This window comes from Aphelocoma coerulescens, chromosome 2, assembly GCF_041296385.1.
Source record: "Aphelocoma coerulescens isolate FSJ_1873_10779 chromosome 2, UR_Acoe_1.0, whole genome shotgun sequence".
NCBI lineage: Eukaryota > Metazoa > Chordata > Aves > Passeriformes > Corvidae > Aphelocoma > Aphelocoma coerulescens.
In genome coordinates this window covers 53,072,578-53,086,592 of record NC_091015.1, presented here as the reverse complement: position 1 = coordinate 53,086,592, position 14,015 = coordinate 53,072,578, and the positions used below count along the sequence as shown (strand labels likewise).

The following is a 14,015-nucleotide window of genomic DNA, read 5'->3' as shown; positions in this document are numbered from 1 at the left end:
TCCACCTACCTCTTCAAATAAAAATTAAGATCGCTGTGGTATTGCTTTTGCTCTTGGCAATACCCTCAGGAAATTTTTACTCTCCTATCAAACAGTGATTTCCAGGAGGCTGATTAGTAATTGATCATGAGGATCACAGATATCATATTGCATAGTTTTTATCCCATGGTGAAAAGATATATTCCCAAAGTGCCTGTCCATGTTCATACACAACCTTGTCATCCTGCCTGCCCATGTCACCTCATGAGAAAGCCCTGCATTACTCTCTGATGCTGAGCAGAGAAACAAATATCCAGGAGAGTCCCTGTAACAATACAATCTTCCAGTTTCTGGAAGCCCATAGTCCACATTCTGGTTTGTGCCTCCGCATAGAAGTGCATGTGTGGGATGAGGAGAAAGGAGGAACAACGATGCCTCTGTGGCCCACTGACCCAAGTTTGGGTCTGACAGCATCCATCATTCAGTAAAGCTGTCACATTGCTCTGACTAACAGCAGCCACTGGGACACTGTCAGTGGGTGGGAACAGCTGGACCAGATGTGCCATTGCTGTAAGTCCCTTTTCTAATAGCAGCTGTGGCTCACCTTGAACAAGGCATATGGTTAATGATGCTACACTAACCCTGTCCTGCTCAAACTTCCCTGTCATCCGAGCAAGCATTAAACCTGAACAGCCAGTGGCAGGGAGCAGCCAGCTGGAGCAGGGGGTAAACTGCCCCTCACAGCCTGCTCCTGATGAAGTGAGCAGTGAAAGCAGAAAATAGTCTAGCAGGACTGGTGGCCAGAGGTGGGGAGAAGGAGGGTGAGACTTCAAACGACAGAGGCCATTTCACTTGCTGAATGATATCAGAAAGCTACTTGAGAAGCAAAACCAAAAATTGGTCCCACAGTAACAGTTCTGGGTTACTCAAAGAGAGACCATAGATTTGGGCAAGGTCATTCCATGTTCCATACTAGTCTTGTCTTGTAGCAACCTATTTTTAATCCATCCTTTAAGCTTTGTTCACCCTTACTATTCCCTTAACACTATTAGAGTCTGCAATCTAGTACTTAACAGGGTAGGACAGAATTGCCATTTTGCTCTGAAACACTGTGTTTTCCTTCCTAAGGGGGGAAGGAAAGTCTCAGAGAGATGAAGAGAGTATGAGGAAACTTGATTCAGTGACACCAGCAGTCTAAGCACATAAGATAAATAAAACAGTGGGGAAGTGGAAATGTGGTCAAAGCCACAGCATTCAATTGGTGTTAGTCCCTAGTCACCAGATTTCAGAATTTCTGATAAATTCAAAGGAATTTTCTCTTCCTTTGAAAAGAGCACTCTATATGCCTCCTTTGAGGCTGTGTGATCTTAAGGAAATAATTCTAGGCTTACTGGACTGAGGTGTAGCAACTGTGAGTCCAGTGTGTAGTGTGGTTAAAACACTTAGGCAGGAAAAAAGGTCCATTCTTGTCCTTGCTTGTATAAAAGAGTTTTGAAGCTCAGACTGGAAGAGGGACAGTAAAGGGCTCATCCCAGTCGGTGCTCAGGCAGCACTGGACTCACACAAAGGATACAAGGCTGGCACAGGGGCTGTACAGACTGCTTCTGGCAACTGAGCTGGCCCTGTCTGGTTTGCACTCCAGCTTGGCAGCCTAAAGGAAAGGAGCGACTGAAGTCATGCTGAAGTAGGAGAAGGAACAGTCACTGAGCAGGAATGCTCATGCTCAGCTGAGTGATAGCATGTAGGATGCAGGATGCTGTACCCACTCCATGTTGCCTGCACCAAAAGCAGCCTTACTCAGTATTTTTTCCAGACCACGTATATTTAGCAGCAGTTTGTAAATGAGAGCGAAGCAAACAGTCCACCTGACAGGTGTTTTGCTTAGAAATACCTTTATTTTATAAAGCCACAGTTTGTTCTGTAAAGTTTTACCACACTTATAAAAAAGGGGCTGACAATTCTGAGGGACAAAAGAAAAGCTGAAAACATTTCTTGTAATTCAGGGTTACACAAAGGTTATATTTATAATATATATATATTTATTTATAATTTGGAGACAGTAGAGATGAAACTGCAGTACGGGGGCAGCTGCGGGGTCATATTTCGGAGACTTGCTCGTGTCCCACGAAGAGCGTTTCCTGACAGAAGGGGTTCACCAGGACCATCCCGCTGTCGCGGTAGTCGCCATTGGCCGGGGAGCGCGGCTCGGACAGGTGGTCCTAGGGGAAAAACAGAGCAGCAGATTGAGCACTTCACACCCTGCACCCTCCACAAGCACACAGGGCACTCCTCCCAATCCCCCACAGGTGCCTGAATGTTGTGGGCTGTGACTCCGGAGAGCCAGGTTTGGTGAGGTGGTTTTGCCCTTTGTCAGGCAGGAGCTGTGAGTGAAGAGTTCCTCTGAGGGTTGGCTGATTCTTTCTCAGCCTGGGGACTCACAAGTCAGATGCACCAAGTCCCTTTGCAGACTTGGAGCTTTCACATTTCTTGGGTTTTTTTTTCACTTTAATGACTCATTGCAAGTGTTTCCTGTCTCTCAGCTGTGTTTGACTCCTCAAAGATGCATTTTCAGCTTCTTTTTCAGGTCAGAAAGCCACATATATATGGGTCCAAGCCACCTGAGTATGCCCCAGTTCAGTCATACTCTGATCAGGTTTAAATAGCTCACCTTTTGAAGACTATCCTGTATGTGACTAGGCCTGACATTTGATTCTGGGCAAGCTAGACCAGGTCCTGCCTTAGATGGAGCAACGTGATTGCCAGCGAAGTGGGGTTAATGAAGTAACTGTGACTGTTTGTCTAATCACATCTCAGAGGTTCCTTTCTAACCCTCTTTTTTTTTTTTTTAATCACATGAGCTAGTCAGCTAGCTGATCTAAAAATCACTTCAGCATAAACTCAAACTCTCCACTGTTTCTAGGTTTTAAATACTTTTGAACTAAGCTGAATTATTCTCTGTCTCTGAGGCCAGGGAATACATTTCTATCAGTAGGATCACCTGCCCATGTGTGAATAATCCCACTGAACCAGTCAGATCTCTTAGGAAGGGGCTGATGAGTGTACACCACCACCACCACACACCCCCACATACTGATGTTCTGATTACTTTTGTACTGGGAACACTCACTCCCTGAACTGGTATTTGAGAAGTTACAGGCAGCTCCTGAGACAGAAATGCACAAAATTTCTTTGCATTATTAACTCCCACCATCCTCCTTCTTTGATGTTGTGTGGCACACACACAGTAAACTGACTGCCAGCAATGAGCCAGCCCAAAGGGCTCTCCTTAAGCCACCATGGCATGGCTTGACATTGGCTGAACGCTCACAAGGAAGAGAAACCCAGGGACAAATTCACCTAGAGGTGGTTAACGCCTGTCACCACGCAGCAATGTGGATCAGATCTGCAGTGGCTGGGAATAAGATGGCAATCCAGTTTTGCTGACATATTTATCCCATCTAATATATGTGTAGGAGTCAGTCCTTCTCAAAAAGCTGTTTCCCTGAACATGTGTAGGGATTTCAAGGCTTTATTAATAGGACTTCCCCTCCCCTCCTCCCAGCATGGCTTCAGTTACAGTTTTCAGACACCAGTTCTGCAAGTGAGGTACCTCTGAAGTCTCCAGTGACTGGATCTCTCTTGGTAACTCTACAGCATGCCTGTTGAAGTAGTCCATGGTAATAGCATTATTCCAATAGCTCAGGTTGTTCTCTGGGTTAGATGTCTTCTTCTTCCTTCTCATGCAGCAGACTGTCAGCAGAACTGCTGTCAATAGAAACATGTCAAAAATTTGGTTATTTCCTTTCAATAAGGACTCATCAGTACAATGGATTTGTACTTTATGTTACTTAAGGAGAGGGCTGGTGACCTGTGTTCATACGCTTCAATCTCAGTCAGTCCCTCGCTCTCTGCTAGCAAACCCTACAAAATTATGTCAGAATCTGGGCTAAGCAGATGAAGCTTTGGGCTTGGCAGAATATGCAGTTTTAACTTTCTTTTTGATGTGAGTGCATAATCTTGAAGATGTGGCTGCCTGATTAATGAAAAGCTTTGTTGTTGTAACTGATGGTGTTTCAGTACCTAAGCAGGGATTTATAGACCCTCTAGGAGACAGGGCATTCCTCAGGGACTGAGAAAGATGCTTCTGTGGGGATCTTTTCTGCATCTGGTGTGTTCAGAGGCTGCAGTGATGAGCACATCAGCAAGTGGCAGTGAGAGATACCTGTCCTAGCTCAAACAGCAAATTCATAAATGCCTGCAGTTGCATGTCTTCAATACCAAAAGCTTCTGTCCTGAAGTGCCACTGACCCTGCCTCTGTTGCCTGCCATTTGTAACTTGGATTTTGGTTTGTGACCATGTTCCAACACATCAGCAACCAGCCAGAGGAACAGATGGGTTCCTGAGTAGATGAGACAGGGGTGAGGTGGCGTGGAGATCCCCTGCTGCACCTGTCTCACACACCTTACGCTTCCAGGATAGTGTTAACCCCAGAGCTGGGCTTCTCTCGCCTGTCTCCATCAGCCGCATCAGGATGTGGGATCTACTGATAAGGATAACCTGTTCCCCTCACTTGCCTGGGCATTGGGTAATGTCTGAGCATGGCATTTTTTCTCACCTGGGGAGCACATTGAAGCTTTCACAATCTGAAATATTTGAACTTAAAGTAGAGCAGTTAAGCAAGATGAAGCGACCAGCAAGTGAAACTCCTGATGTAATTGTGTGTCTGGTCTCAGGGCCACAGGCACCCAGAAATGCCAAGGCAATTCTCTCCCAGCAGGCAGCCCAACACAAAGCTGGATGAGTGTTATTTTCTGGAATTGCTTTCAGTTTATTCACCTCTGTTGCAATTTAGATGGGTAATCTTGGCAACTTTATGAGAGACAGGCAAACCCACAGCAACAGACTTACTTCTCCCAATGGCCCTCGCTCAGGCAGAAGCTGGGACATGTGCAACGGTTTGCTCAGGGCTGTAATGTGTAGCTATGTCTGTTTCTCTTACACCTGTGGAATTAATTGACCAGTTGTGTTTGCAATCTGCCTGATTTATACAGACAGGTAGCTGCACATGAACTTGCTTTGATTTGTACCTGTGAAATAGGGAATGCCCTGCTGTAAATTCCCTCTATCATTTCTGAATCCCTCATGGTAGAAGAGAGGAGAGAAATTATTCATGAAGCAGAAAAATATATTATTTCCTCAGCTACAGGTAAAATTATGTATTAGAACTCAGAGGAAAGAAAAAACTGCAGAGAGGTCATGGCTGCTGTGCATGTTTTGACAAATATTGCAGCTACCTATGTGCCATGGGTCTAACTTCTTATCCCATCTGCCACACAAAATAGCAACACAAAAGTGCAAGGCTAGACCTCTATTAAAAAAAAAAGAATAATATACTAAGAAAAAAAAATAATGTGTTTGAGTTCAGGCAGTTTTGTCACTAACAACTTCATCTGCTGCCTGACAGCCTGAGTCCTGCTACTGCACCCCGTGGGCCAACAGAACTGCTCTCCCTGCCTGGGGAAATGCCTGTCCTCCTGAAGGGCTCCTTTTATCCCTACTTTGGCTGCTGCCCTCTCCATGTCCCTCCCAGGCCAGCCTGCAGGCTTGGGAAGATTAGAAAGTGATGCAGGAGGCACTTAGTCCTCACCACTGCTGGTGAGAGTCAACAGTCCTTGGAGCTTCTCAGTACTCCAGCAACAAGTGATCCATCCCTAAGGCACGGAGCAATTCTGAAGGTGCCTGAGGACACGAGAGCCCCAGCAAAGTCAACTTTCTGCAAATAATTTTTTGAAAGCCTGAGGTTTTACAGCTTATAAAATATTGTGGCCGCTGACACAGAAGTATCAGATTCGGGGTTTAGGGGCTAGAAAACCAGTTACACTGAGCTGAGAGAAATCTCAGCTTCTTCCAGCAGGAAATGGCCTTGCCATGTGCAGATATATACAGCAGTAATACTCCCTCCCTTAATTACACTCTTGGCCTCCAACTGTGGTGCACACACAAGAAAATGGATGGAAGAGCATGGAAAATGGGTTCCTGAGCTTCCTCAAATATGTATTTTAGCAGAAGGATGTCTACCTAAGCTGCCCCAATTCAAAGCAGAAGAGACCTCATTTAAGAGGGTGAGTGAGGACAGCAGGGTTGGAATGGGGCTATTCCCTCTTCATCTTCTATTAACTGCCCTTTTCCCAGAATCATAGAAGCATTTAGGTTGGAAAAGACCTTTAAGAATGTTGAGTCCAGCCATTAACATAACAGTGCCAGATCCACCACTAAACTATGGCATTAAGTGCCAAATAACCTAAAAACATGCCACATTTGGGGCATATTTTAGTGAAATTAATTCAGCCAACATAGGACCTCTCACTTCCAGAACAACACTAGGACCAGGGTACAGCTTTACCAATATTCCTAGATATCCTTTTGTTCCCATATTAAGAATTGCATGTGTTACAGAAAAACTCTCCCAGACAGACAACCGTGATGTCCTGGGAGGACATATTAAGTGGATGAAATACACAGGGGACAGAGATGGTTTGGAAGACACAAATGTCAGTAATGACAACAACAGAGCTGAAGAGAGGGAAATAGTAGCTGCAATACCCTGCTTATCTTTCCTGGTATATTATGTGGTTAACTCTTCCCTGGTTTTCAAGACATCCTCTGCTTGCATTCTGGGAGTCAGAAAAGCTGAACTAACTTCCCTTTGCCTGCTCCATGTTCAAGCCAATAGCGAGTGCCATGAGAAGGACATGTCAATGTTGTCCCTGTGTCAGCCTGAAGTCCCTTGTACAGAGACTGTGACACATGTTAGGAAATATGAGCAGTCTCTGGAGGTTCAGAGATTTTGGAAGAATTTCTAACCCATATCCTTTCATGTGTTCAGTGGCTGAGCTGATGATGAGCTCCAGCTCTGACACTGGACATTCTTTGGCCATAAGGCAAGTTACATCTTCATTATCTATCCCCCCCACCCATGAAACAGGACATAATACACCCCACAAATGGGAGAAACAAGATTCTCACAGGTTTACAGGTTTCTAGGCTGGTGGGAACATGTCCAACACCTACTGTCACCCACACAGCACCTGCACACCAGGAGACTTTCACCTGTTACCTTTAACATAATCTGTATTTAAGGTACAGCACATCTCATAGGAAAATACTCAGCTTTATTTAAGGATACAGAGTGACTGGATATCCACCCCATTCCCACAAAGTTTGTTTCAATGTTTAATTTCCATTGTGGGAACACGTTTACATTCCCCTTGTGTAAATACCTTCACCTTCAACTGTCACTTCCTCCATGTTCTTTTGCCTTTTTTATTAGAAATTTCCACTATGCTGTCAGAAATGTCCCCTATGTATGTAGGCTTCAGCCTCTTTTTGTGCTACATCATGGCACAAGTGGAATTATGTTGCATTTCTCCACTCCTGAATCGTTCCATGGCTCTTTTCTAATCTTCTGGGTTTTTTTTTTTTAAACAAAACCCATTAGGATTATACACCACATTCAATACCAGCTTCATTAATGCAGTGTAATAAGATCATTGCAATTTCCTACAGTTTTCTGACAGTCTTTCCCTTCAACTCACTAAAATATTTTACCAATCTTACATGCTGCATATTCCCTTCCCCCACTTTCCAGCTCCCACGCAAAACAGGGAAACACGGTGCTAACAGACCTGAAATTGTAAGCAGTTAAAAGTCATGCAATATTCAGGGTGAAGGATCTTCATTTACTTCTCCCTATGCCTGCAGACCACAACACAAAGTAAGTTTCTACAGAACCCTTCCCTCAATGACCAAAATAGGGCTTTTTCCATATTTCTTTCAATTTCCCTGGTTTCCTATATGTAGCAGCAAATACTTAGCTGTGATACAGGTATCAGGATGAGTTTGGTTACTGACTACAACTGCTTACATCTGGAGACAGGAGGCTGTCTCCAGCTCAGCCTGAGTTCACACCTGGGGATTGGACTCAGGGCTTGGGATGACTCTTGCTTCAGACCGGGAAGCAAACGTAGGTTTTGTGATGGAGAAAGTGAGTGAGGTAATTTTGGAAAGCATTCCAGTGCATGAAATGTGAGCTAAGTGAGGTTAGGTCCAAGGCAATTCTTCACATATTCTTTGAGTTCTGCTGATGCCTGTGTTCAGAGGCTCAGCCTTCCTCTTGTGTTCTCAAGTGTCAGCAGAACTGACTGGATGAATTGACTTCTGTGCATCTGATTTGCAAATTCCTGTTCTTCCACGTTTTATTGTGTCATTCTGTAATTACAGTGATGTAAGGACCAGGAGCCCAAGGACTGGAACAGTGGGTTTTAAAATGAGCTCATGTTGTGTCTTGTTCTGCATTGCAGAGAGAGGCATCTATGCATGGACAACAGCACGTGCACAAAAGTGTTCAAGGCTGCCTGAAGGACACTGCAAAACCAACTCAAACTGTGACATGCAGAAAATCATGACATCACTGTTATATATGATTTTGCTATTCTGGGAAGGGAATGATACAGAACCCTTCATTTTTGCAGCCTTCCCATGGCATTAGCAACATTACCCTCATTATTTATACCATGAAACTGAACTGCCAAAAGGTAAAATGATTTCCCCAGGTTCATGCAGCAGACATGGCTTGTGCATTCCTACTCAAAGCATTACTCTTCTGGCTAGCAGTTTCAGGGATTTCAGTGGGACTCAAGAAATTTATGCATCTGCAAAGAAGTATGTACTGTAAGGGTAGGAGGCTAAACCCCAGCTCTTATTTGAGCAGGAGAGCTCCTGAGGCACGGCTCTTCAGGCTCGTGCTACAGCACGGGACTGAGCCTCTATAGCCTTTCAGCATCCCAAGGCAGGAGCCCGACAATGTTTTTTCTCAATCCGTGCTCGCAACAACTGTGAACGCCTCTCCCGGAAAACTTCTTTCCCCTTTGGAGATGAAATGAAACCCACACATCTGTGCTCTTCATCCTTGTCTCGGCGGCAGGCTCCCGTGGAAGGCTCCGAGAAGAGAGGAGCTATATGGCAGCGCGGGCCTGTCCCCCGCTGCAGCGCTTGTGCCCGGGAGGTGGCGACAGTCCCCTTCGGACAGCCCGCAGCCCGTGCGCCTCTCACCGCGCACCGCACACACACTCACACTACAATAAAGCGTCCCTCCGGTGCAGCACGGTTTGAACAGCCAAACGTCGGGATGAAAGCAATTTCCTAGGCACTAAAGCCAGATCACCCCCAAAAAATCCCATTCATTTCAACTTCCAAATAGATACGAGGATCTACAGATTTTAAAAGGAGAGTCCCAAAGGAAGGCCAACCTCAGGAATCTGGTCTTGAAAGCAGGACTTAAATACTCAAATCGTTTAAACACTCAGCTGTATTAGAGCTGATACAGATAACTTTCAAAACAGCATTTGACGTTTTAAAAAAATGTAGCTAATGAATACAAGAACCAGAATAGGCAGAGTCACATGAACACACACCATTATGGCACATATGAAAAAAAGTGTTAACATCACTGTTTAATGAATAGTAGATTAGAAGTCCTGCTATCAGACTTTTCATAATATTATTATTATTATTGTTATTATTATTTACCTCATATATGGCACTCTGCACACACAGACCAGTTTACCCAGTGGCTATGCTTCCCCATGCTTGTGCTGTATGGTTTTACACTTCTTATTTTCTATTTGGATGCTTTCTATCCTGCTCATCTTTCTTTGCAGATATTGGCCTAAAACATAATTCTTGGAAGAATTTATTTGATCCTCTAGTTCTATTGATGGATAGACAAAGCATAGTTCATCAAATCGTCAAATATTGCTGCTTCTGACCACGTGCTTGCTATGTCCCAGTTCCTCCTCTCCATCTTGCACAGAAATGTATATGCACATTCTGCTTTGATTTCTCTTTGATTGCTCATCTTTTAGCCTTAAGCTTTGTTCTCACTTGTGGTTTTAACTACGTTGGCAATAGCAGAACTGATGGTCCCAGAGGTGTGAATCTAAAAAATATGCTGAGCCAATCCAATAACTTGCAGCTGCTGGAAAGATTAGTATGGTCCCCTCTCCAGGTTTACATTCCTGCAGCCTCATCCTTTCCAGGTCTCATGCTCATCTGACTCTGTGGGGAGCTGATTCAGCTCACTGGGTGGACAGAAAGTACCAAAGAGTAAAGTGAGTATTTTTTGGCCACTTTAACAATCTGAAAGTGTCTCAGGGAGGTGACAAATCAGACCCAGGCAGAAGGAGAGGGGCAGGATCAGATGCCTGCACCTAGGAGAGAGCAGGAGAGAGCAGCACTGTCTTTTTTGGCTGGAGTAAGCTGTGTGTGAGACTGGCTCAGGCAGCTCATCTAGCCTTGTCCTCAGTACATCTCTTAGCTGTAAATAACATAATTAATACTCAGTAATTGTTGGCTGCTACCCTTTTGTGTTTCCTCAGGCAGCAAAGGCTGGGAAATGTTTGGTTTTCTTTCACTCCAGAAAACAGAATAATCACATCCCATTACAGTGAGACCCCAGAGACTATGTTGTCCCACCAAGCTGATACAACCCAGCTAGGCATAGGACATCCTGGCAAGCACTCACAATCTTGCTCATAATTTCTCGTGTATTTTTTGTAACTGAGTCAAACAACAAGACCCTGAGCCAGCTCTGGAAAGCTAAACCTGCCCTGGTCCTGCAGGTGTCTGACTCCAGGTGTCTGAAGGCCAGGCTTTCCAACTCTTTCTCTTCCCTTGGCAACTGTAAAGTTGGAATTAAAATGGAGGAAACCAGCACTTTGCTTTTCAGATTTCTAAATCTGATAGTTCATGAACTGCCTACAATGAAATATTTTATTGCACTTGAAAACTGGTGCTGCCTAAATTATTAGTCATTACAGATGTTATTAATCATTTGAATTAGCAGTGGGCTTTTTAAATCCAATTTCAAGGCAGCAAATACTAGTTCCTAAATTAAAGAATTGTACAGTTTTTGGTCACCATCTTAAACATCTTGAAGTAAAGCTGCTTCACATTCTGGAGTTGTTCAGCCTTGTGTTACACCCTCAAATGGAGAGTTACCCAGTAAGAGTTTTAATAGCAATAGAGCAAGTATGCTTTGAGTGTAACATTTTAGCCCTGCATTTTGAAGTTAAGCACTTTGGTCAGTGAATGTGATCCTTGCGCATCTCATCCATTCCAAGCTGACCTGCCTCTTTTAGGTCTCCAGCTAGTCCTTGAATTGTGGGCTGAAATCTGAATCTTAAAGAGAAAGCAAAATAAAGTGGCAATTAACTTACAACATGAGGATATAGGTACGCTGATAGCCAGGATGATCCAGGCAATGTCCATCTTGCTGAGACAGATGGTTGCTCTGTGCTGGGGTTTGTCCCCCTCGGTGACATGAGAGATGTTTCCTTGCACCCCTGGTTTCCAGGTCCCGGCAGGAACCAGTCTGTTCAGGAAGTTCCCGGTGGCGGTGGAGCCCGCTGTGGAAGTGGAGCTGGACAACCTCGTGGCAGGCGCTGAGGAGAGAGCACTGCCCGGAGATGTGGCATTGGTCACCACGCCGTGCTGTGTTGGAGCGAGTCCCTCGGGGCCTCCTGCTGATGGGGATGAGATGCTGACATCAAAACTGGTCTGAACTGAGTGACCAGCTGCTGCTGTTGCAGATCCAGAGCCAGCAAACAGAGGGACATTTGTACTGAGATTCAAGGTTACCCAAGAGTTGTTTTTGCTCAGCATATCCCACACGCCATAGCGGGTGGGTTTAAAAGGCACCGACACTGCTTCAGGATCAGTTGATGGTCCGGCAGTTGTGGTGGCAAAATCTGCCTCCTGCACTACTACCTCGGTCCCATCCCCTCGCTCTGCTTCCCTAAGGCTTCCCGAGGTGCTGCGGTGGGGAGAAGGGTCTGAGTGTGTAGTTCTTGCCAGCCCCGTTCCATTTGGATCGCTGGATGCTGTGGTCTGGGACTGAAATGGGTGGTCTGTGAAAGGGCTCCTCAGGGTAGGGAAGGGAGAGTGCAGGGTTGTCTTTAGGTAAGGCTCTGACGACTCTGAGAAGTTGCCTTTGAAAACCTGGAATATTTTCCCCTTGGGGCGAGACTGTCCCGAGTACAAAGCACTCTGGTTGTATAAATGGTAAGTTTCCCTCTCGCCGATGCGAGGGCCACTCTCTTGCTCTTGGCCGGTGGAAGGGGCTTTCTCCACCAGGCTGATGGGGTGGGACATGGCTTGAGCAGATGTGGGGAGGGGCTCTGCCGTGTGGTGGTCTTTGTGGTGAGGTGTTGTTCCCATGGCTGTGATAGTTGTAGTGTTCATCGGGAAGCCCTGAGAGGAGGAGACAGTGGGAGACAGAACCTGAACAGAAAACACCAGCTCTTCTGTCAGTGCCAAGATCAGTAGAACACCTGAGGAAAAAACACAAAAGGAGGGTGAGATACTAGGGAGGGACCAGTGGATGGGAATGGCATGGCTTGTGTGTCTGGCAGGAAGGAATACCTTCCATGTTCTGCAGAAGGGCAGAAGAGTCAGCATCCAACTTTGTTGGCTTCTCTGTGAAAGTAGGAAGAGAAAGACAAATCTGCAGGAGCTGTGGTGACCCCATGGCCACGAGAGCGAAGAGCAAGATTACAGGGAATTTCTGTGGCAAAGAGAGACAGGAGCTTGCAGTATTGACACGTGAAAAAGCCATAAGCAAGTGATTTCCCTGGAGAAGCTAAAAAGCATCCTACATATCAGGGGCAGAAACAACAGACGTCCTCATTTTCATTGTGGCCAGGAGGTGTCCAGATGAATGTCCATATCATTATGGGAAACCTTAGTCTGCTCACTCCTTTGGCTGCAAAACCCTAAATTTGGCTGCCTCCAGTCTTGGCTGCCATTAAGCAATCTGTTTTTTGAAAGAGCAGCTGCTTAGGCCTTGCTGAAAATTAGGTCAAGAAGGGATGTCTGTTGAGAGGGCTACCTGGGTTATACATGTTTACTTAGCAACTTTGGAAAATTTAGTCACTCCAAATGTCAGAAATTAACAAGAAAACACCGCTATCCCAGCCATTTCAAAAAATATTGTGATGATTGTCATCTAACACAACAGCTCTTCGCACCCATAACTGAAGTTTGGTTGTAACCTGTTCTGTGCTCACATGTGCTGTGGGGTTGGATGGTGTGAAATTTGCATCCCACCTCCCTCAGTGCTGCACATCATTTCACGAGGTGCCAGATTCACACCGCTGGGAACATCAATTCTTTCATTTACTCCTAGTTCAGATAATGGAGGTGGGCAGCTGCAGTAGCATAAGCCTCCCCAGGATGCAGGGCTAATACGCCGTGAGTTAGCGTGACCTGCAGGGACCACATCAATCACATGTCACCATTTCCATATGTTGAAGCTGTCGAGTGTAATGTGGATCTCTGCCCACTAGGAAGCACATGGAATAAATCTATTTTGCACAGTCCACTGAGCATCATCAGATGGCACCATTAGCACTGTGCTAGTGTGAATTTCAACCAGAAGCGTCGAGGTGAAAAATGTCACAGTCTTAACAAATCAGGGAGATGAGTTCGTCAAAACTGCAGGACTCCAAACTGGGTGATGATCACCTTCCAGCCAGGACTGTGAGTGCCTTCCTGCCCCCTTCTCTACCCTTCCTAGCTGGCCAGCTTTCCCCATGAGTGTTGTTACACCATTTAGTTCTACACTATTTGGGAATGTCTGTTATGGGCCGAAGGAAGAGAGGGACTTGGGAAAATTAAAGATCTCTGATTAGGTGTCTTCTGGCCCTGATTCTGTTCCATGTTGGGCAAATGCAAATGTGGTGAAATGTGTTTATTCTGAATCCTGAGCATCGTTCACACTCATTCACGATCATTGCAATACACGTAGCAAAAACTCACCAAAGGAGCAGTGTCTGTTCCTCTTACCCACCTAAATGTTCTACTTTGATCACTAACCATCGTTTCTGAACCAGAGCAGCGCTGAGATCTGCAACCAACAAAATTCAGCTCATCTTGCCCCCAGCAGCCTCCTGTTACTTGGAAGAGCATCCAGAAGATG

At 45.4% G+C, this 14,015-nt stretch overlaps 1 protein-coding gene across 7 annotated transcripts in view; it reads right to left on the bottom strand.

Annotated features, from left to right (window-relative positions):
• Positions 1 to 1,865: 1,865 nt before the first annotated feature.
• TMEM108 (transmembrane protein 108) overlaps positions 1,866 to 14,015 on the bottom strand; it is a 162,639-nt gene continuing 150,489 nt past the window's right edge. For 6 of the 7 annotated variants that reach the window (XM_069007469.1, XM_069007467.1, XM_069007468.1 and 3 more), the window contains 3 exons: positions 11,257 to 12,369; positions 3,590 to 3,744; positions 1,866 to 2,198 (listed from right to left, as the gene is read on the bottom strand). In XM_069007469.1, the coding sequence (XP_068863570.1) occupies positions 2,076 to 2,198; positions 3,590 to 3,744; positions 11,257 to 12,369 (1,391 nt within the window). In that variant the 3' untranslated portion in view covers positions 1,866 to 2,075. Of the gene's footprint in view, positions 2,199 to 3,589; positions 3,745 to 11,256; positions 12,370 to 12,460; positions 13,328 to 14,015 lie in introns of those variants that run through there. The other variant, XM_069007466.1, reaches the window with a different exon arrangement.